This window comes from Eriocheir sinensis, chromosome 61 (genome assembly GCF_024679095.1).
Source record: "Eriocheir sinensis breed Jianghai 21 chromosome 61, ASM2467909v1, whole genome shotgun sequence".
Classification (NCBI taxonomy): Eukaryota; Metazoa; Arthropoda; class Malacostraca; order Decapoda; family Varunidae; genus Eriocheir; species Eriocheir sinensis.
The window spans coordinates 1,917,408-1,940,589 of record NC_066569.1 but is presented as its reverse complement, the minus strand read 5'-3'; the positions used below and the strand labels follow the sequence as shown (position 1 = coordinate 1,940,589).

The 23,182-nt window shown below is 40.4% G+C and overlaps 1 protein-coding gene across 1 annotated transcript in view; it reads left to right on the top strand.

Annotated features, from left to right (window-relative positions):
• Positions 1–23,182, top strand: part of LOC126986000 (clumping factor A-like) — a 200,237-nt gene that overhangs the window by 9,859 nt on the left and 167,196 nt on the right. The window contains exon 2 of the mRNA XM_050841685.1: positions 7,379–7,434. Coding sequence (XP_050697642.1) covers positions 7,402–7,434 — 33 coding nt within the window. The 5' untranslated portion in view covers positions 7,379–7,401. The remainder of the gene's footprint in view (positions 1–7,378; positions 7,435–23,182) is intronic.

Genomic DNA, 23,182 nt, shown 5'->3' with positions numbered 1-23,182 from the left:
TTCTCTTTTTCTTTCCTTTTCTTTCTATTTTTTCCTTTCTTTCTTCCTTTATTCCTTTCATTTTCTCTTCCTGTCTCTGTCTCTTTCTCTCTGTCTATGATTTCTATTCTAATTCTTTCTCTCTTTCTCCTTTCTTTCTGTCTCCTCAAAATATCCTGCGTATGTGAAGAAGAAAGAAAGGAAGGAGAAATAAAGGAAGGATAAAGAAAGTTTGTTTGTTTCTTTCTCCCTTTCTTTCTCTATTTCTTTCTTGGTTTCTCTTTTCTTTCTCTTCATTCTTCTTCTCTTTCTTTATTTATTTCCTTATTTCTTTCTTGCTTTCTTTTTCTCCTTCCTTTCTTTCCTCCTTTCATTCTTTCTTGTTCTCCTTTCTCTATCTCCTTTCTGTTTCATTTATTTATTTCTCCTTTCTTTCTTTCTTTCTCCTTCCTTCCTTCCTTCCTTTCTTTCTTTCTCCTTCCTTTCTCTCCTTTCTTTCTTTCTCCTTCCTTTCTTTCCTCCTTTCATTCTTTCTAGTTCTTTCTTTCTATCTCCATTCTTTCTGTTTCCTTTATTTCTTTCTCCTTTCTTTCTTTCTTTCTCCTTCCTTTCCTGAGAAATAAAGAATTTTACAGAAAAATATATATAGAGAAAGAGACAAACAATAAGAAAAAAAGGAGAGGAAGAAAGAGAAAAAGAAAGAGAAAGACAAAAGATGAGAAAGAAGGAAAATTCGTGGACAATGGGCCTCCCCTTCTTAATCCACATTCCTCCTATTGTCTCCTGGGATGTGAAGGTGTGTGTAGTCTCTCTCTCTCTCTCTCTCTCTCTCTCTCTCTCTCTCTCTCGAGAGAGACTACACACACCTTCACATCCCAGGAGACACAGGAGGAATGTGGATTAAGAAGAATTATGTGTGTGTGTGTGTGTGAGAGAGTCTCACACACACACACACACACACACACACACACACACACACACACACACACACATGAGTTCCCTCTTATTTTGGCTTGTCACTCCTTTATGAGTTTCACATCTCCGCCCATAAGTGATTGCTCTCTCAAGGGACAGCCACACCAGGAAAGTTTTTTGTGGAGCAAAGAGTTCATATATATATATATATATATATATATATATATATATATATATATATATATATATATATATATATATATATATATATATATATATATATATATATATATATATATATATATATATATATATATATATATATATATATATATATATATATATATATATATATATGTTTGAGAGAGAGAGAGAGAGAATGAGAATGTGATATGTTTTGGAGAACCCACGATTAATGAACAGTGAATTCAAGGAAGGAAGGAATGAAAATTAAAAAAGAAATCATATTTGTATGTATTGAGAGAACAATGAGATGAGGGAGGTCGTTTGTTGCTATATAGCTATATAGCTGGTGGAGGGATGTGTGTGTGTGTGTGTGTGTGTGTGTGTGTGTGTGTGTGTGTGTGTGTGTGTGTGTGAGAGAGAGGGGGGGGGGGAGTGGGTAGAGCATTGTCAGCCGTCATCCACTCAGGTCAGGTCATGACCAGGTAGCGACAGCTATTGGTGGAGTGGTCGGGTGGCGGGTGTGTACGAAGCTGACATATCCAGCCGGGAGGTTACAGCCCACCGTTACACTTTTATTGTATCTGACTACTATGAGCTCTGTGCTCTTCTGTAGGGGAACGGCTGTCTGTCTCGAGAGAGACCCGCAGCAGAGCACACCAAGAGGTGAATTACACACACACACACACACACACACACACACACACACACACTCCATTCCGTGGTTGAACTGGTTAGAGCACCGTGCTGCAAGGCTTCATGGCCATGGAGGCCAAACAGGTGGCGGTTCCTTTCTTTCTTTCTCCGTTTCTTTCTCTCTGTTTTCCTTTCTTTCTCTCTTTCTTCCTTTCTTTCTTCCTTTCTTTTCTCTCTTCCTTTCTCTCTTTTTTCCTTTCTATCTTTCTATCCTGCGTATGTGAAGAGGAAAGGAAGGAGAAAGAAAGTCAGGAGAAAGAAAGGAAGAAGAAAGAGAGGAAGGAAGGAAGGAGAAAGAAAGGAAACAGAAAGAAAAAAAGGAGACAAAAAGCAAGGAAGGAGAAAGAAAAGAGAAATCAAGAAAGAAATAGAGAAAGAGACAAACAAAGAGAGAAGGAAAGGAGAGAAATGAGAAATAAAGGAAGAAAGAGGGAAGGAAATAAACAAAGAAAGACAACCACTTCTTCTACTACTATAACTGTTACCACTACTAATATTACTACTACAGACATGGCAATTTTCACTGGTAACTAGATAGCGACGCATTATTGATCCCCGTTTTTCAGCCATAACTCAGAAAATGCTGCACACCGAGGGCTAAAGTTTGGATACTATATAGTTCATATGTATGTCTACCTACTGTCAAAACCTGAGGAAGGTTGAACCAGTACTTTTTGAGATATGTGAGTCCAAAATTTTTGCGCCGAGTTTGTTACTATTCACTAAGTCAAGATAGGGCTATTTGGGCTCGAGATAACACGGCATGGCAGAGCACAGGCTTGGTGGTGTCTCCCAACTTATCAAAATACTTGCATAGTAATAATATTTCTCTTACTTTTTCTCCTTATTCTACCTCCTTTACCTCGTGTAGAGCGTGAGGAAGGACCGGGATGCAGGAGAGCGAGGAGGAGGCCAACTCAGGTATGGAGGCACCTCTTACTTAGTTTACTTCCTCTTCAAAAAAATATATGTATGCCTACCTACTGTCAAAAATTGAGGAAGATTGAACCAGTACTTTTGGATGACTTCATTTAGTTTAGTTTCTGTTAGACATACGATCATTGGCTCCTTCTCTTGTAGGTAGTCTTGCAATTCCAGCTTACTAGATATTAGTCCGTCTACATTTGTATGCATCACACTCAGTCCCTTAATTGTGTTGATCTTGTCTAACTTTGCTCTCTTTCATTTTCTCCCTTCTGTACCACTTCTGACATGATCTCCCAGAACTCTCCAAAAAAATACCTCTTTTTCTTTCCTCTTCAGATCTTTCAGTATTCCTTTCTTTTGCCTCTGTTAGTAGTTTGTTCCATTTCTTCCTTTCTTCTTCATTTCTATTTCTATATATACAGTGGAGACTCAATACTCGAACTTAATTGTTCCAAATGGCTGTTTGAGTATCAAAAGTTTGACTACCGATACCTATCAATCAGGTAATTCATTCTAACCTTAGCAAAACTTAAGTTTACAAAAATTTCAATGTAAATTTTTATAATTTTGATTTGTACTCACCGTAAGTGAAGGCTGGTGATGGATAATGAAAAGAGGAGGGAGAAGGTGGGGAGGAGGAGGAGGTTATTCGGGAGGACGAGTCACCGCCTGGCAACTCGTCTCCTGGTGTGATTCCTGTGAACCCACTAGTGGAGGCTGTGGCTCACTAACACTTTCACTCTCACTAGATTCCTTTTTCAACAAGAATCTGTCTAATGTGATCTGCCTTTGCCTTTTTTTCAAAATGTCTCTGAAATGCTGCATCAAATTTCCATCAAACTGGTTTATGTTTCTGTGTACGGCAGCAATATCAGGGTGGCACCTCTCCAAAAAGTTTCCCAACTCTGTCCACTGCCGCAAATATTTCTTGATCTCTGCAGTGGAGACTCTTTCCTTGCTGTTCCCCTCCTCCTCCCCTGAAGACAGCTCCTCAGTTACCTCCTGCAGCTGTTCCTGGTGAAGTTGATGCAGCTCATCAGTGGTGAGGTCTTCAGAGTGTGCTTGCACCAGCTCCTCCACATCATCACTGTCCACCTCAATGCCTATGGCCCTCCCCAGAGACACAATGTCCCCCACCACAGCAGACTCCTGGACTGAAGGCTCAATCCTCAAAATCCTTGGCTGTCACACAGGTCAGCCACAGATGTTTCCAGGCAGACTGCAAGGACCTCACAGAAACTTGACCCCAGGCTTTATCTATGAGCCTTAGGCAGTGGAGGATATTGAAGTGATTCTTCCAAAACTCCCTCAGAGTGAGCTCTGTTTCAGAAGTCACCTCAGCACCTCTCAAAAGTGCTTTTGTACAGCTTCTTAAAGCTGGCGATGACATTCTGGTCCATGGGTTGGATCAGTGGCGTGGTGTTGGGAGGAACATCACTTCCATGAATTTATACCACTCCAATTTCTCTTCCGCCTGAGAGGTGCAAGGGCAATTGTCCATCAACAGGAGGGCCTTGAGTGGTAGATTCTTCCCACGCTGAGGTGGTGTGCATTGTCATCAACAGGAGGGCCCTTTGAGTGGTAGATCTTCTATTAGGTATGTCTTCACTGCAGGTGCAAACACCTCCACAAACCACTCCGTGAAGAACTGCCTGGTTGTCCAGTCTTTCTTGTTTGCCCTCCACATCACACTGAGTTTGCTCTTTTGCACACCGCTCTTCTTGAATGGCCTGGGTTTTCCGAATGGTACACCAGCAGCGGTTTAATTTGCAGTCGCTGCTAGCATTGGCGCACAGAAGCAGGGTTAGCCTGTCTTTCATGGGCTTGTGTCCTGGCAAACACTTCTCTTCCTTTGTTATATAGGTCCTGTTTGGGTAGTTTTTTCCACAACAGGCATGTCTCTTCACATTTAAAGAACTGTTGTGGGCTTAAGCGCTCCTTATCGACAAATTTTTAAAATTCAGGCACAATCTTCTCTGAAGCAACTTTGTAAGCACTTATGCCCCTCGTGCCTCACAACAGAATGAATTCCAGTTCTCTTCTTGAATTTAAACCAATTTTTTACTAGCTTTAAAATCTTCACTGGAGTCAGAGGTAGTATCACAAATAAGATCACCATGGAGCCGCCTAGCCTTCGCACAATTATGCACTCTGACATAGAATCACCAGCCATCTGCCTTTCGTTTATCCACACCATCAACAATTTTTCCATTTCTTCCACTGCCGCAGGTCGCTTAAATTGCTTTTTCACACCCATCGCCACATCAGCTCCCTTAATGGGCTCCTTGTTCTTCAGTATGGTGGCTACTGTAGATTTCGCCATACAATACTCAGCTGCAAGATCGGTGATTCTTGCTCCTTTCTCGTATTTATCAATAATCTCCTTTTTCCGTTCAATGGTCGTCACTACATTCTTCCTTTTAGGCTTATTTTCACCACAAATATGCCTCTTTGGTGCCATTGTAAGTTTCTAAATGAAAAACCACAGACAGAACGCAGGAGAATGTTGTTCTCACGACCGCGGCGGGACAACTGGCAGCGGAGGGGAGGGTGTGCCCAGGAGCCTTTGTTTACAACCACGTGCGCGGGAGTTCGAGTACCAGATATTTTTTCGAGTACCAAGTCGAACTTTTGCGTTCGAGTATCGAAAAATTCGAATTCCAAGACGTTCGAGTATTGAGTCTTCACTGTATATATATATCTCACGTCCTTCTGTTTCTTTAACTTCGTTGTTCTGTACAATATTTCTTCTGCTGCCTTCTGCAAACTTATTTTAATTTGGTTGGTCTTGTTTTCCCTTCCACATAGGGGCCCATCCTATAAATTTCTTCCACCTCCTCCTCAATGTTTTTCCGTTCTTCACCATTTAAGTTCTTAAGTAGGTCTTTTACAGATTTCAGTTCTTCCTTTTCTCTTCTTGGTTTGTATGTTATATTCTGTTCCTTCATGCCAAATATCACTACACTCTTCTTCTTTGTGTTTACCGTTACCGTTGATGAGGTTTCAGGCCCCGTCCGCCCGTGCATGGCGCTCCACAGGATCGCCAATGTTGTAACAGTAATCTTAGAACCTAAAGTTGTCCTCATTCCTCATGTTTGTAAAGTCGTAGGATTTAGTGAATAAGTGAGTCTTCAGCACTTTCTTGAAGACTGGCAGACTGCCACTGTTCTTAACATCCCCGGGTAACTCATTATAGAGCTGCGGGGCACTCTTCTCAAATGCTCTGAAACCCAGTTCCAGGTTGACCCTGGGCTCATAGAGTCTGTACTGTTCAGCACTGTGTCTCACTGACATGGTGGTGGTGTCGTAAATTTCTCAAATATAATACAATGTCTCATCATCGTCTGACATTTCTAAATCAGCGTCATGAGGTGTGAAATAGTCCGAATGGTTAGACTCTGCAGGCGACACCATGATGGACAGGATAATATCCTGGGCTCTTCCTCTCATAGACAACCAAAGGCAACTGACGCCTCAAGGCATGTAATTATTGCCATATGTCTCGGAGATTGTCATGCTATATATTTGAAGTAATAATAAAGAATAATGATTGGTGTAAAAGGTTACGTCATAGATAGGAGCAAGCCATTGGCGGTAGTGTTATGACGTATTACGGCGTCACACATCGCTCACTGCTTTGTTGGCAAAACACAGAGGAGGTGTCATCACCAAGACCACAGAAACAGAGTTACGGCCTCCCCTGAGGTCCAGATTCTTCCATTCACTACGTGGTGTATGAGTGTACATCACCAGCAGTTCCGTGTGGCGTGGCTGTTTTCATGTGATGTGCCGTACATCAAAACACATATTCGTTAAAAGAAGGGGTTAAGGGTTTTAAGTGTAAAGTATTGGGATACTATCTAGGATCTGAATACATGTAAGCTTAAAAATGACCTGATAGTGGGAAGGGTTGCGAATGTCAAGTAAAAATCTTCACCTGAAAGTCATGTTCAAACCTTTTCATTATATATTTGTTTTCAAATGCCTTTTGAAATAGGGGTGCGTCTTGTAAGCCCATATGTCTTATAAGTCGGTCTAAACATTTCAGACCCGTTATTTCACTTATACTCACCATCATTTGTGTACTTTTTGTTTTACCGAGTTGTGACAAGCATATTTAGGGTCTACAATCACTGCTGCATATAATGATGTTAAATAAAACTGTCTGTGTTGTATATTGTGTGAGCTACGGTAAACAGTATTAAAACATTTGTCACCACGAGCATGAGTGAGTGACTTTCACTTCCATGAAGGCTGGGAAAGAAAGCCAGCCAGTCAGGGCGAGAGCCGAGAGGGGAGGCCAGCCAGTCAGGTGCGGCATTACAAACGCTGCCTAGGCGTCAGAGGAACACCTGGTTTGAACAGACTATAGTACCATTAACTCCATTCCAATCTGTCCTATTAAGAGTTTGGTTGATCTTAATTTTTCTAGGATGAAATATGTAACCAACAGCCTTTCTGAGCCAACCTTTTATAATTTCTCAGAATTTGAATCAGCTGTCCATGACTCCTACCTGTTCACATCATTCCTTATGTGCATCACCTCTTATTATTGCTCCTGTGGTTATTTTGGCACACTCTTCCCTAAGGTTTTCTGAGAAGTGTATCAATTATTTTTAATCTCACTCCCACCTTTGATGTACAGCCACTAACTCATCTGCCTTCCTTTTTCTGGCAGGACAGCACAGGAACAGCTGCCTAATGGAGGACCCCATTGAATTTGTGAAGGTGGAAGTGAAGGAAGAGCCAATGGACCACCAGGGTCATCCAGCCTCCCTTCCTCCTCAGGAGTGGATGGAGTCAGGTGAGCAGTCTTGTCTACACTCGACCTTTCATTTCCCAGGTGTTGGATTTCTTGGTGAAATTCAGGGTACATTGGGAGGCGGTGGCTGAGTGGTTAGCATGTAGGCCCTGCATTCACCGTGTTCTGGTCGATGCGGTTCGAATCTGGCCAGCTACCACCTGGAATCTTTCATTCACCACCAGGGCCTAAGACTACCCACATGCTGTCTTGAAGACCACCCATCAACCCGGACTTAGATGAACCATCCAAGTCATTCAAGAATGAGCTCTCGTGGGCAGCATGAGCCAAGAAAAGATGGTGCCACTATAAACACTTGCCTGCACCAAGATGGGCTTGGATCTACCACCAGGCCCCTCATGAAAGCCTACCAGTGCTATGGGCTTCAACATAAAAAAGCAATTAAAGCGACATATGCCTGGTCATGTTCAGGGATCTAAATGAAAAGTTCCGGGCCGAAAATGTAAGTTGTGTGTCTGAGTTCAGCAGTTGCCTGACATATGTTTGGCCAAGTTCGATGTCAAAACAGAAGTCAGACCGTGCATTTCAGATTCTGTCCCCAGTCATTGCTGCAAATACCCGCCAGTGGCCGCGTTCATGCCGGACGTGCGTGTTTATTGTTGCCTTGTGCTGGTAGGCACTCATGCTGTTACTGCCCATTTACAGTATTTACGGAATGAGCCACACAGATAATTCAGTAGGATAATATTTTGGCCAATCGGGAGTTGATAATAAGAATGTCGATTGCTGTGACACCGTCAACACTGCATGTAGCAGTTGAGAAGCTTTTATTGAAAAGTTTTTATCACCTGTTTAAGGGGAGCATCTGCCACTTATAATTATTAGCGTATGTTCATGTGAAATGTATGTTTGTGGTTAGTTAATATACGCTTACTTTCAGATCTAAGTCGATACATTATACAGTCAAACCTCACCATTTTCGCACAAATGGGCAGTCTGAAGGAAGCGCAAATGACAGACTTAACCCATGGGGAAAAATACATATGGGCAGTCACGGCCCAAACCCCCTACGAGAAAAAAAAGGTCTGCTGGCAGAAACATGTTAATAAGCGTCTTCCAATTAGCATAACCTGCTTCTGGGTTGTGATCAGAGTCCTTGATAGATAAAGTCCTGACAACCTAAGGTTTGACGCCGCATAATTGCCACCTGCTTTCAAGGGCTTTTTTGCCAGGCACACGCCCGTGCATTAAAACAAGGTAAATAATGGCGTCAAAAATCTTAGGGTTGTCGGGACTCAATCTATCACTTCCACCTTCTGTGCTGTGGTCATCGCCGGGTTCTTCCTGGGTTTAGGCTTCGTGTTAGCTGGAGTGCGGCATCATGGTGGTACAAAATTGAGGCAGAAAACATCGAATAATCGCCAGTCACCCACGAGAGACCAGGAGAAATTGATCGGGCAATGGCGGAAGCGACATGCTGTATGCGTTAGTGAGTATTTTCATTGGCCAGAGGCATACGGGTGAAGTAGAGCAGCTGTAGCTCGCCAGCCATAACACCTTATTTCTTCATAATATTTTCCCTAAGCTAGCCGAGGCATGTCACGAGGACATGAATTTTTCAATTCTATCGATTTAGAAAAAATCCATGGCAGATCTCTCATAATATTTTTCATAACCTGATTATGGCAAAACAGCTGTCAATGCAATAATTTGCATTAGTACATGACTCACTTAACTCTTTGATTCAGTAAGCGCATAAATACGTCATGCCTCCCATACGTAACCCAAGGCGTATAGATGTGTCATATTGTTATTAGTTGCGTAAAAAGGCAAGCCATTTTTCTGTAGTTTTTCACCTTTAGAAAATATTGTGGATAACTATATATCTAGTAATTTGACCTGCAGAGTTATTTAAAACTCATGAGAAATTACAGTTTTGTATGTTTTTGGGGATGAAAGCTTGGGGTTGTAACTTGCTACCAGAAAACTCGAACTGCACAAACACATACGAGAGAGAGAGAGAGAATATTGGTGGTAGTGGTGTTCATACTGCCCCTAGATTGGTCCCGGGTAAGGAAAAACCAATACCCACGTCAAGGTTACTTTTACAAGCTACACTAGAAGTCACTGGGACAAACAAAACACACAAAAGACATAGTTAAGTGTATGTCACGATATGCGTATGTGAATATAAATATATGGGAGAAAGTAAGCAGTTAGGGGCTCTGCACATTCTAGTCGGTGGCGACCGTCCCGATGAGCCCGATAAGCGGTCGGGGCCTGACTGCTGACAAAATAGGCAATAATCCCGGTTCGGCCAGGCTGCCGCTGGTCTGCCTGCGGTAGAACACGATCAGTTTACTGATGACCAGGCCGGTGACCATGTCGATTTTCGATTTCTCGACCGGCCGACTGCAGCAGGTCAATCGGCGGTCAACGTCTACGGCGGCAGACCTGCGGCACGTGCTGAGCAAACACTTTTGCGTTTGCCACACCCAGTTGGAAAAGGGTATATCGCGCCGTCCAGGTAACGATCATTAAATGAGTTTGACGCCATGGCTGGCTTTCTCAGCTCAGGCATGAGGTGAACCCTGAAATTATAATTATTATAATTCTGTGGCTGGCTGTACCCTAAATTCATTAGATGTGCATAAATCTCTCTCTCTCTCTCTCTCTCTCTCTCTCTCTCTCTCTCTCTCTCTCTCTCTCTCTCTCTCTCTCTCTCTCTCTCTCTCTCTCTCTCTCTCTCTCTCTCTCTCTCTCTCTCTTTCTCTCTCTCTCTCTCTCTCTCTCTCTCTATTTATATATATATATATATATATATATATATATATATATATATATATATATATATATATATATATATATATATATATATATATATATATATATATATATATATATATATATATATATATATATATATATATATATATATATATATTTCTCTCTTATTCCTCTTCTCACTACTCATCTCTCACTCTCTTCATCCCTCACTCCCTACATACTCCTCATCTTCCTCCTTCCACTCCTTGCTAATCCCAGGTCAGACACGGGTGTTCACTGCATGATCCGCCGTTGACTGGCAACATTTTCAACCACCATGTGGTCGACCCCGGTACGTACCGATATCTTTGAAAATTTTAGGTCGACGGCGGTGGTCGGCTCGTCTCACGGTCCTCAGGGTCGACCAGCGGTGGGCAGTGAGGTCCAGCTCCTGATCTTGGCCGGTTGACCGTGACCGGCTTATCGGGAGATCATCGGGGCAGTGCATGGCAGGACGAGAATGTGAGCCTTGTGGGCCTGTTTGTAGACGATCTTGAAACAATGAGATCTATAAAAGAAACAGTAAAGACTGTGAAATTCTGCAGGGGACCTAAATAAGATTTAGGACTGGAGTTTGAAATGGAGATGAGTTCAGTGTGAATAAATGTCATCTAATGGAAGTGGAAAGAGTGGAGGGAGACCAAAATGGACATATAGATGGGAAATGGAAATAAGTAAAAAGTTCAAGAAGAGATCTGGAGTAACAATACAAGATAATGGGCAGTGCGAGTCATGTTAATAGGATATTAAATTGTCATTATAGTCAATGTTCTTTAAACCGTACATATTTGGACATTTAAGAACTTTGTTTTTTTCAAAATTGGTGTCTTAAAGTTTGGGAATTCTTGCGTTATCGCCAAAATACAGTATTGTTACTAGGCAGGAAACCTACCTCTTGTTGTTTGATTTACATTGTTTTTTATTCTGCTGACCTCTTCAAAGGATGCAATACTCGCGTCATCGAGGATTACCTGTATCATTGTTATTATTATTATTATTATTATTATTATTATTACTAGCCAATACTATTATCATTATTCAGTGGGGGCAAATTGCAATTACTTAGTGTGGTAGTACTGCATCACAAAAAATGCCGCACTACTGAAACTTTCTAAAAATACCGCACTAAAAAATGCCCTGCGGTACTTTTGTGGTACTTAGAAACTATAGAAGACATTTGCAGGCGTGGCATGTTCACAGATTTATTTTTATTTATTTTTACAGTGAATCAGACTCAGTCAGTCAATTGGTATCAGTCATCAGAATCAGTGATTCAATCATTCTGATTTTCCAGTTATTGTTCAAAATTAAATGCTAAATGAATAACTGAATAAATCTGTTAGTCACTCAACCCAAAGAGGCGGCCTTCATGACTGCCTCCGGCTTGATGACTATGCTCGTGCCTGGCGGTGGCCACAACAGTACCAAGCAAACTTAACATGCTTTCGGCAGCTCACTCTCATGTCCCCATACAAATTTTCTTTGATGCACTTATAGACCATAGTATATACTATATCTGTTTTTTAACTTCATTGTAACTTCTCTAATCTCTCTCTCTCTCTCTCTCTCTCTCTCTCTCTCTCTCTCTCTCTCTCTCTCTCTCTCTCTCTCTCTCTCTCTCTCTCTCTCTCTCTCTCTCTCTCTCATACAATCATTTTATTGTGTTTGTACTTGTATAGTAACATCAGGATAAATAAAGGGATGTTTGGGAAGTGTGTGAGCCTACTTTGATTTGTGTATTGACATTGTGGTTTCTTTTTAATTGATTGATGTATCTTGTGTGTGTGGACTGTGTATCATCTATCTATCCACACTCATAGGATAAATTTTGTGATGTTGTTCATATATAAATTCAGGATAATTAAATGGAGATGTATGTAGTAGGTGCAAACTTTTTCTGATTCTTGTATTAACATGAGATGACTTTATTTAGCTGTTGATATAGAAATGAATGAGAGAGGGCGTCTCGCCAATTCCCCTAGCCAGTGGTTTTACTCGGCTGACAGTGAAATCTCAAGGACTTGATACATGTTGGAGTATAACCTGTTCCACATCCATCCACAGGGTGATTTCAGGGGGATGTCAAGAGGAGGAGGTTTGGATCAAGGATAGACCCCTTTGGGAGGTGGACCCAAACGCTGTCCAACACACCACCTTCTCCCAAGCCTGAAGACACTGGGTGAGTAATGGATTACCTTTGTCCACATGACATATTTTGACGGTCCAAGGAAATCCAAGAACTCTTGCAGAATCTTGTTTCTGGTAGCACCCAAAGTCCAAGAGGTGCAAATGCTTTCTGCATCATGCAAACATTGGGATGAGGCCAATACATCTGCCTTGTAGACACTACACACACGAGGAGTGCTCCCATTCAATGTAGTGTGGACCTGGACAGCTGGAGCTTGTTGTGGAGCCTCATCACACTTGTGACATGCCAGTATGCGCCCAGCCTTTAACCGTCAGTGTAGGTCTTTTTAACCACAGCAGGTCATGCCAGGATTTCACTTTTTTGTATTTTTATTTGCCCTTAACCCTTCGCTCAGACATTATTCCAGAAAGGTGACACCCGTGTCTGGGGGTTTGGGAAAATTTAGGGGTCATGTTTACATTCTAATTTTAGCAATAAATAAACATAAATTAACCCCCATGAGTGTTTAAATAAGGGGTTCAGGGCGGGAGGTTTAAATAGGAAGGGTTGAATAGGGGTTTAAATAAGAAGAGTTCAGTAGGGTGGTTTAGGAAAAGAGGGTTAAATAAGGGGTTTAAATAAGAAGAGTTCAAATGAGGGGAGGTTTGAATAGGAAGATTTAAATAGAAGAGTTCAAGTAAAGGGAGGTTTTAAATAGGAAGGAGGTTGAATAAAGAAGGGTTTTAAATAAGAAGAGTTCAATGAGAGAGTTTAAATAGGAAGTTTAATAAGAGAGTTCAAGTAAGGAGGTTTAAATAGGAAAGGAGGTTCAATAAGGGGTTTAAATAAGAAGAGTTCAAGTAAGGAGGTTAAATAGGAAGGGTTCAATAAGGGTTTAAATAAGAAAGAGTTCAAGTAAGGGAGGTTAAATAGGAAGGGGTTCAATAAGGGGTTTAAATGAAGAGGTTCAAGTAAGGGAGGTTTAAATAGGAAGGGGTTAAATAAGGGGTTTAAATAAGAAGAGTTCAAATGAGGAGGTTAAATAGGAAGGGTTAAATAAGGGGTTTAAATAAGAAGAGTTCAAATGAGGAGGTTTAATAGGAAGGAGTTAAATAAAGGGGTTTAAATGAAGAGTTCAAGTAAGGAGGTTTAAATAGGAAGGGTTAAATAGGGGGTTTAAATAAGAAGAGTTCAAGTAAGGGAGTTAAATAGGAAGGGTTAAATAAAGGGTTTAAATAAGAAGAGTTCAAGTAAGGGAGGTTAAATAGGAAGGAGGTTAAATAAGAGTTTTAAATAAAGGGATAACCTCAAGTGGATGATGGAAGGTTGATGGGTTTTATTTGTTTATGTTGTGGATGTGGATACGGGCAACTGACCTTGGCCGTGTGTGACGCACACCCAGAAAATTTGGATTTGTCAGTTGTCCAAGCTGCCGCCAACGCGTTGGGAAGAAAAGGGCTCAGCGTGACACCAGGTTACGGTAAACTGACAACTCGCTCCCGGATGGGCGTTACCAGTAGCCACAACGGTTAGAAGAAAATGGCCAGTGTGCTCAACAAAATTGTTGAGCTATTTTTTACTTACATAAAGTAAGTAATAAATGGTCCAAAACAAAAATATTTCTCATCAAGGCACGTCTACATTATTGTCGAACAGAAATAGTTCAATCTTGACTCAATAGATGGCAGTGGTGTGGTAGTCAGCTGATAGGACATCAACACCACCGGCAGCTAGCCGCACGCTTCACCTGGCTCTACGTTTTTGCTTATATTGGATGCTACGTGAAAGGTATGATGCATTTGTGTGACATTATTGCAAAGTCTAAACAATAGTGATCATGTTGATATGATGATAAGTCCCGAAGAATATGATAATGATGAAGTACTGGATCTATGAAATGTTGTCTACAATTTTGTTGAGGAGCCTGTTTATGGTAAAAATATGCCATTAGCTGGCTCATCGACAAAATTGTTGAGTTGCCCATAAAATCCAGATTTTTTTACACATTTTCTTCTCATTTTAGGAAAATGGATGCGCGGACTTTACGGAAACGACGGGATTTAGTAGCTGTCATCCCTGAGGATGGAGATGATTCAGGCACGGGCTTGCTGATGATGGCGATGATGATGTCAATGACCCAGATTTCACTGCTAACATAAATGAGGATGATTCAGATGATGCAGTCAGTGATCTTTCAAATGATGATGAGCAAATGCCCAGTGGTTCAACAGTGCAACCCTGCTTCAAAAAACGTAAAGTGAACACACCTCAACCTAAACTGGTTCCTATTGAGAAAAATGGAGCACCAACTTCTCATGTCAGTGATCCCATAAGGAAAGGCTTTGGAGAAAGAGGGCCAGTAACTCTACCCACTAGAAAAGACTTTACAGCCCAGGCGAGTTATCAACCACCATTTCAGTATTTTCCAGATATTTTTGCTCTGAACGGTAGATCTTTGTACAACAAGGAAGACTAATTTGTATTCAGTTCAGGAACAGTTCGAGGAACAGTTCAGGAGAAATGCAAAAGTTTTTTGTGTATTACTCTGCATGGGGACTATGCTCTTTTGCCAGCAATGGATGATTACTGGAGTGTCCATTTAGATATCCACTTGTGGCTGACATGAGTTCAAAAAGGTTCAAATGCCTGAGGTATTTACATTTTGTTGACAACCATAAGAAAAGGACACCCAAGATGATAGAGTTTCACAAAGTAAGACCTGTTTGAAATGGTTCGCAGACGGTGTAAGAAAGATAGAGGAGTAATCACAGAGTGTAGATGAGGTGATGGTGCCTTACAAAGTACAAGGGCTGGGACACTAGACGGTATGAAAAGATAAACCTCATAAATGGGGTTTCAAAATTTACTATTAAGATCTAGTTCATCTGGAATTGTACATGATCTACTTTTGTATCAGAGTACAACAACCTTTAATGATGAAGGTCTACACAAGAATAGAAGATTTCCTGCTTGGTGAAAGGTCATGTTGGCTGTTATTGGCACGGTCATCCCTGATCCTTCCTCTTGTGTGGTTTTTTGTGATAACTTTTACCAGTTACAAACTGGTAAAGGGGGCTGATCTTCGAATTAGTATAAAATGTCTTGGCTTTGATAAGGGGCTCCAGATGCGATTGGGTGAGCTGCTATTGAACAAAAAGGCATGAAGAAACGAAACAGGTTACTATGATTATAATCATCTGAAGATTAATATCGCTATCAAATGTGGCATGACAATAAACAATGTATCGCTTACTCCTTAGTAATGCAGTGGGAGTTTCTTGAACCTGAGGGCTGTGAAAAGATATGATAAACATCAAAAACGCAGATTGACATTCCTTGCCCTTCTATTGTACTAGCTTACAATAAGCACATGGGAGGCATTGACCTTTCTGACATGTTGGTATCTTTGTACAAAACACTATGAAATCCCACAGGTGGTACCTCTTCCCTTTTGGCTATTTGCTAGATCTATCAGTGGCCAATAGCTGGCTTTTGTATAAGCGTGAAACCACATTGCTGAAGGAATCCCCTAATGACACTTTGGAAATGCTTTTCAGTGCTGAAATAGCTTTGGCACTTTAGTAAAGATAAACCAGAAGGTCAGTGTAGGTAGTCCAATATCCAGAGGAATAACAATCTCCAAGAAGCTGGCAATGTAAAAGCCAGAAGCCATCAAAGGATGTCCCGATATGATGGAAGTTGACCATTGGCCTATGCCAACAAGCTCAGAAAAAGCAAGCAAGAGGCATGCTGCTCTCCTGTGCCCAAAAAGGGGTTTCAGGTTTCAAAGATGCACTAAAATGCAATGTATTTCTATGCCCTCGAAGGAACAAACAAATGTGTTTTGTAATAATATCACACAAAGACCTAGATGAATAACAAAGGATATAAGAAGCCAAATAATGCATACTCAACATTTCTTTTCTGATGCTGTATCAATTGTTATTATTTTCTTGCATATAATGTGGAACAACTGTGATATACTTATAATTTTCTTTTTGCATATGGCTGGCGAGGATATGCTTGAGGCTGTGATACATCTATTTATTTTCATTTCTTGCATATATTATGATGATATATGTATATGTATTTATTTTTCTAGTATATAATCTGCAGTGGCAGTGAGAATATTTTCATTACTATCAAATTCCTTGATATTTTTTCGAAGTGAACTATTTTTTTAGTTATAAAGGAATTCAATACTACATATCATTCCTAGAAAAATAAAAAGGAAATAAGTACAATTATGTTGTAAAACATGATTATAACTATAAATGATTATTTTTATGGAGAGTTATACTAAAAAAAGGTATGTTATTCTTGAGAATCTACATATTTTTGTCACTACATAGGAGGAAATAATTCAGAAGATATTATTACCATGTCCAAATTTATATCAAACTAAAATTGTTGAGGATCATAACAAAACCTATAGACAATATGAAAAAGTTCGGAAATGAAAGTTGTTCCTTCATTATCCAAAAGTTAAGGTAAAACAAAAAAATAATTTTCAGTTATGAAAATTCCCACTGACTGGGTGACGCCGGCGATGATGTCATTTGGACTCCCCAGCAAATCACAGGTGTGTTTTCAGAGCTCAGCCAATCGCAATTTTTTTTTTTTTTTTTTTTTAATGTGAGTGATTATTTTGAGTAATTATCAAACCCAAAAGTCAGACCCACGTGTGCACCAAATAATTTTTTTCATATTGGTTACTTTATTCAATTAATGGCATTAATTCAGTTGGCAACGCGTTCATCCACCTAATTCTCACGCTAAATGGGGCTCTACTGGTACTTCTAGGAATACTCACCATCCTCTGTCGAATAGCATTTAGTAGATCAACTCTAGGTCCACTGGTTGCTGAGTAATCAGCGGGATTAGAAGTCAGTCACTTTTGCCGAAGAACCTTCCCGTGTTGGTGTGTCACGTTTGACCGCAGGCGAGTCTAACCCACGCTCCTTGTTCCACATTCCACTCCGTTTACGCTCTCGCGCTAGCCATGTGGGTGTGCTTGCGTGTTTGTATGTGTTGTATGTGTGTGATTGCCAATGCTGTGTAATGCAATAAAAATCGTGATCCTTGTATGGTGCAACAGTTCCCGGGGTGAGCAATGCACTGGGCGAGCGGGAGATGGGAGGAGTGGGGCGGAGGTATTCATCTGTGCTTGCGGGTGTTCAACTGACTGCCTGCCTGCTGGAGAGTGGCATGCGTGTCTGTCATGCGTTTCTGTGTGCCTGAATAACTTGTTCTGTGCCCTTGAAAACCTGTACTGTGTGAGGAACCTGTCATTAAATGTGAATTAGTGTTGAGCGTGTATCTTTGTGCCCTGCCTCGTGCCTCTCTCCCTCGGCGTTCTGGGGCCGGGTGATCGGCGCCGCCTGTGGTGGTTGTTCTGGGATCCGCCGCCTGCCTGCCCGTGGTTGGTGTGTAATGGTGCGTGGGGTGGCGTAACAATATTTGATTATGTATTATATATTTTACTGACAATAGATCATATCACTTCAAATTATATATAAATTGCCGATGTCATGCAGTTTGTTTTTACACTTTGGGGTTGGCTGTTTAGAAGTCTTGGAAAGGCATAAAAGTAGAAGTAGCAGGGTGTCACACACAATGCCACCTTGCACATTCCGTGCACTTGTAAGTGGTTTTGGTTGTCTTGCGTGGCCCCGTGTGGTGTTGGCACACACATGGCAAATGCCTCTGCTGCTGGCGACCATGAGTGCCAACAGAGGGAGGGTGACCAACATATGCTTCCAGGTAATACTCAGAGCACAGAGTGTGACTCTCCCATCCGTGCTCCTCCCAAAGATTGCTCTGAAGGCAGCGGCATGGTGCTTGTCAAGCAGGTCCAGTAAATGACCTGCTTCTGGAACAAGCGGAGGTTTTGTAAGCGTCTGGTCATGGGTTCTGGATGAAGTGTCCATGTATACAGTTAAATTCCCTCTGGTATCCGAGGTTAATAGAACCACGGGCACCCGGATGTGGGAAGAAACCTCGGATATGGTGTAGGTTAAGTCTAGGGTCAGGACCCAGAAACCCCAACTTTCACCTACCGTTTGAGCTGACAGAAAAGATGTCCAAACTTGATCATTTAGAGAGGAAGTAAAAAGTAAGTGGAACAAAGGTTTCCGTGGAGTGTGAATCACCTGCAGAGTGCAGAGCCCCAAGAACCAACTGTCACCTATTTCCCTCTGACGATCCAGTATTTCCTACAAACTATGGCTTCTACTTTATTATTTTATCCTCTTGTTTGTGAAGTGGGAGTCACAAGATAATTAATTTTACCTTAATAGTTGTAAGATGCGAAACAGAGGTTGAAGAAGTTTAAATGCCAATTCAGCGGCCCATTAAAAGAATTCCTTTTCTAATGTAGTATTTTGCATAGGTTTGCTTTCATCATTACAATTATTTTATGAATTCACAGGAAAATCTTCTGTGAAACAAGTTTATGATGAATAAGTGTTCAAACTGAATATCCACAATTCATAAAGGCAGGAAACTTTTGCTCAACTGTGTTTGCTATTTCCTTATTCAATGCAAATGGGGTGCTGTTCTGTTACTTTGGTGCCTGATAAGTGATGTGCATTCCATAATGAAGTACTAAGTTTGCTCTTGGAGCATTACATGTGACAAAATCTATAATATCACCATCATAATATTCTTTAAGCTATAAAAAAAAAAAAAAAAAAATGGTGAAGGCAGACTAATGTAAAAGTACTTTCCAACACACTGGTGGTACATTTTATACTAATTATTATGTCGGCTTGAGGAAAATGGCCAACGGCATTCAACATTCTACACACAGCAGGAGGCTCCCCAGTCAGGCCAAGACCATCGTTATGAATGTGCAGGAGTTTTCACCCGTGGAGGACAGAAAAGAACCTGGTGGTAGAAGTTGGAGTAACATTACATCTGATGAGCAACACAGAGTCAACATAAGAACAATTAAATTCGTTTGAGACAAGAAAGAAAGCATCGCCTACAATTGGAATATTTCACTCACCTCGACTCCAGAGCAAGGATTGCAAAAGTAACAGGGCAACTTTGACGACACTGATAAAGGAGTAATGTGAGGGAGAGAGGTCCTATCATTTTATGACAGAGGAAAGTTGCCAAGACCGCTTTCTGCCTTGTTAACAGTAAAGGAACCCCCGTTAACTATAATGGGTACATGGCTTCAAGCTGCACACAATAATAAGAGATTTAGGATTTAGATATAGGACAACTACAAGTGGAAGGAAGATATTAATGGAAAGAAGTGACATCGTGATAGCGAAACAAATTCCTGAGAGAACTGAAACAGAATAGAGAAAGTGAACATCCCGGCAAGAAGTGTATTTGGATGAGACCTGGGTGAACCAAGGAAATAGTATGCATGGAGCGATGCTGTCCCAACGAAGATGGTTCAGCTGGGCCAAGTAAAAAAAAAAAAAAATCAGGAAAGGAGGAAGGCTCATCATTATTAATGCCGGTAGTGAGCAATGGTTCGTGCCAGAGGAATTACTGAAATTCCAATCTCAAAATTGTAATAAAGGTGATTATCATGATTACATATATCATAAAATATTCAAAACATGGTTCGAAAATAAGTTACTCCTAACATCAGCAATAGATCTTTAATTATGATGGACAATGCTCCCTATCATTCTAACATTTTGAACAAAGTGCCAACACTAAGCTTCAAAAAGACACAGGTTATTGAATGGTTGACAGCAAATAACATAGCCCATGATCCTTCATACACTAAAATTGAACTTATAGACATTTGTAAACACCACAGAGAAAAACAAAAATACGAAATAGATAATATTGCAGAACATTGTGGACACAAAATTTTACGAATGCCTCCCTACCATTGTGTATTCAATCCCATTGAACTCATATGGGCTCAGATGAAAACGGAGGCAAAGAAGATGAACTCAGACAAAGATCAATCAATGAAACAACTTGAAATACTTGTACAAGAAGCAGCGAAACACGTGACTCAGCAACACTGGGAAAATGCCATCCGTCACGTAAGAAAAATAGAGGATGAATACCGTGCAAAGGACACAGCAATGGACCACCTGCTGGACAGCTTTGTAATTAACACAGATTCTAGCCAGAGCTCCAGTAGTGAAGACGAATGTATGTCTGACAATTAACCCTTGGAGCATGGGTGGAGATATATTTCTCTGGATGGTGTGGGGGAAAATTTAGACATTTAAAAGAGGTGGAAATGGTGTCTTTCTTCTCTGCAATAATTGTATATTCATGTAGTATATATGGTGGTGTAATAAAACTTCTCTCCTAATAATAATAAAATATTTATGACAGCCGAAAATATTGTGCATTTTCTCGTGGCCGTGACGCATCGCGTGGAAGCACCCCACCGTATCTCTCTCTCTCTCTCTCTCTCTACTTCCGCCTGAGTAGAGGAACTGCTTGACGTCACAAGACATAAGAACATAAGCATGAGGAGTCTGCAAGAGGCAGGTAGGCCTGTACAAGGCAGCTCCTTTGACCCTAAGCTCCCGTGTATCTAACCCCACCTAATATCGCTGTCCATGAATTTATCTAATCTATTTTTTAATGTGACAATTGTATTGGCACTCACCACATGACTGCTAAGCCTATTCCACTCATCCACCACCCTGTTAGTAAACCAATTTTTGCCTATGTCCCTGTTGAATCTGAATTTATCCAGTTTAAACCCATTACTTAGTGTCCTACCCGGTTCTCTTACCAACAAAACCTTATGAATGTCTCCCTTATTAAAGCCCTTCATCCATTTATAAACCTCGATCATGTCTCCACGCACCTTCGTAGCCCCTTTCTAGAGAATGCAAGTTTAACTGTTTGAGTCTTTCCTCGTGTGGCAAGTTTCTCAACCCCTGAATCATCTTAGTCATTCTCCTCTGCACCGATTCTAACATTTTATATCCATTCTATAGTAAGGTGACCAGGAACTGAACCGCATAGTCAAGATGAGGTCTAACTAATGCTAAATATAGTTTGAGGAAGACTTGGGCTTCTGTGCTTACGCCCTTGAAATAAATCCCAGTACCCTATTAGCTCGATTTCTAGCTTGAATGCATTGTGCCCTTGGACGGAGATCAGGGCCATATCCAAAGTGTCTAAGGCCGATGCTACTTACACAAAATCATACATAGCTTATGGTCAGCAGTTAGCCGTCAAACTTATCGTGCTTTAGACCATTCTCTGTTGATGTCGCTCGTCTTGCTAGAACGCACAGCGAGCAAAATTGAGCATGAATCATGTTAAATAAAACATAGTTATACTTACATTTTCTTTGTTTTTATTTTAATAATTTTACAATACAATTTTTGACCAAATAACACGGAGTGAATGACAGTATTTCTTGGAAAAGAAAAATATTAAAATACATTCCCGTTGGAACCGAGAATTTGTGTAAACAAACAGTCACCAGCTCAGTCACCAGCCTCACGTCCTATACTGTACAACCTGCCTTCATGCTGTGTTGTTCCAACTCTACCAGATCTCCTCCTGTCCTACAATACCAGGTAAGGCTTGAAGGTATTAAAAATATTGCTTAATGGTATTTTATAGGAAAACTTGAAAAGATCATTCCAGTATAAGTTAGTCAATTGCGTTCACATGGTGGAGTCAGTTTGCCCACTCGGTTGAGTCACTTCACCTTTCTCGATTAATTCCTTTGGTTTTTGTTGATTCTTGGTAATACATATGCCCTAAGACGAAAAAAAGTGCACCACTTGAAATAAGACATGTTTTTCAGACACTTCTTCTATACCCTTTTTTGTGCAAATGACTCCACGTGTTCAGCGGGCTACCAACGGTTACGAGTGCGTGATTGTGAGGTTGAAGATGGGGTTTGAGTTTAGCTACAATACTTAAAGAAGGTGATATTTAGCTATAAGAAATGCACAAATGGTTGTATTTTAACAGAAATAACACTCTTGGGGATATTCCCTAGGTGCTGTTTCTAAGGAAATTCGTTGCACAAGACAACAGTCACATTTCTGTGTTGTGTGCATAACAGTACAACCATTAGTGCTTCTATTGCTATCTGCACATATGATGTATATGTTAATATTTACCATTGGTTAAATTTAACATATGGGAATGATACTTAACCTAAATTAACCTAACCTAGACCTTAGCCTAACCTAACCTATAGTGACATGCATTTCTTAGAGTATTCTGCAATATGTTTTACTTTTATAAATCAAATAACGTTTTACCACATGATTTATGTAGTCAATACTACTTGCAGGCAAAAGAACTCATGAGTGTGGGTGAAATATTTACCTTTTTGGGCAAACTGACATGTAAGGAAATTACTGTAATCCATCAACCTACATCATCATGTGGATCTGCTCATTCTGGCTATCTTTATATATATATATATATATATATATATATATATATATATATATATATATATATATATATATATATATATATATATATATATATATATATATATATATATATATATATATATATATATATATATATATATATATATATATATATATATATATATATATATATATGGTAAAGGTTCAGCAGAGCTACAGCGCTTAATTTGGCTCTAATTTCTTCCACTCCATTACAAATTTTATGAATATTTAAATCCTTGCAGTTGTCCAACGATGGAAGCCACTCCACCCAGTAAACGGAAGAGGAAGGCAAACTGGGGAGAAAACTTTCCACCAGAACTGTACATGGATGAGGTACAAACCTTAAGTCCAGCTTCAAGATGCCGGGAGTTTCTA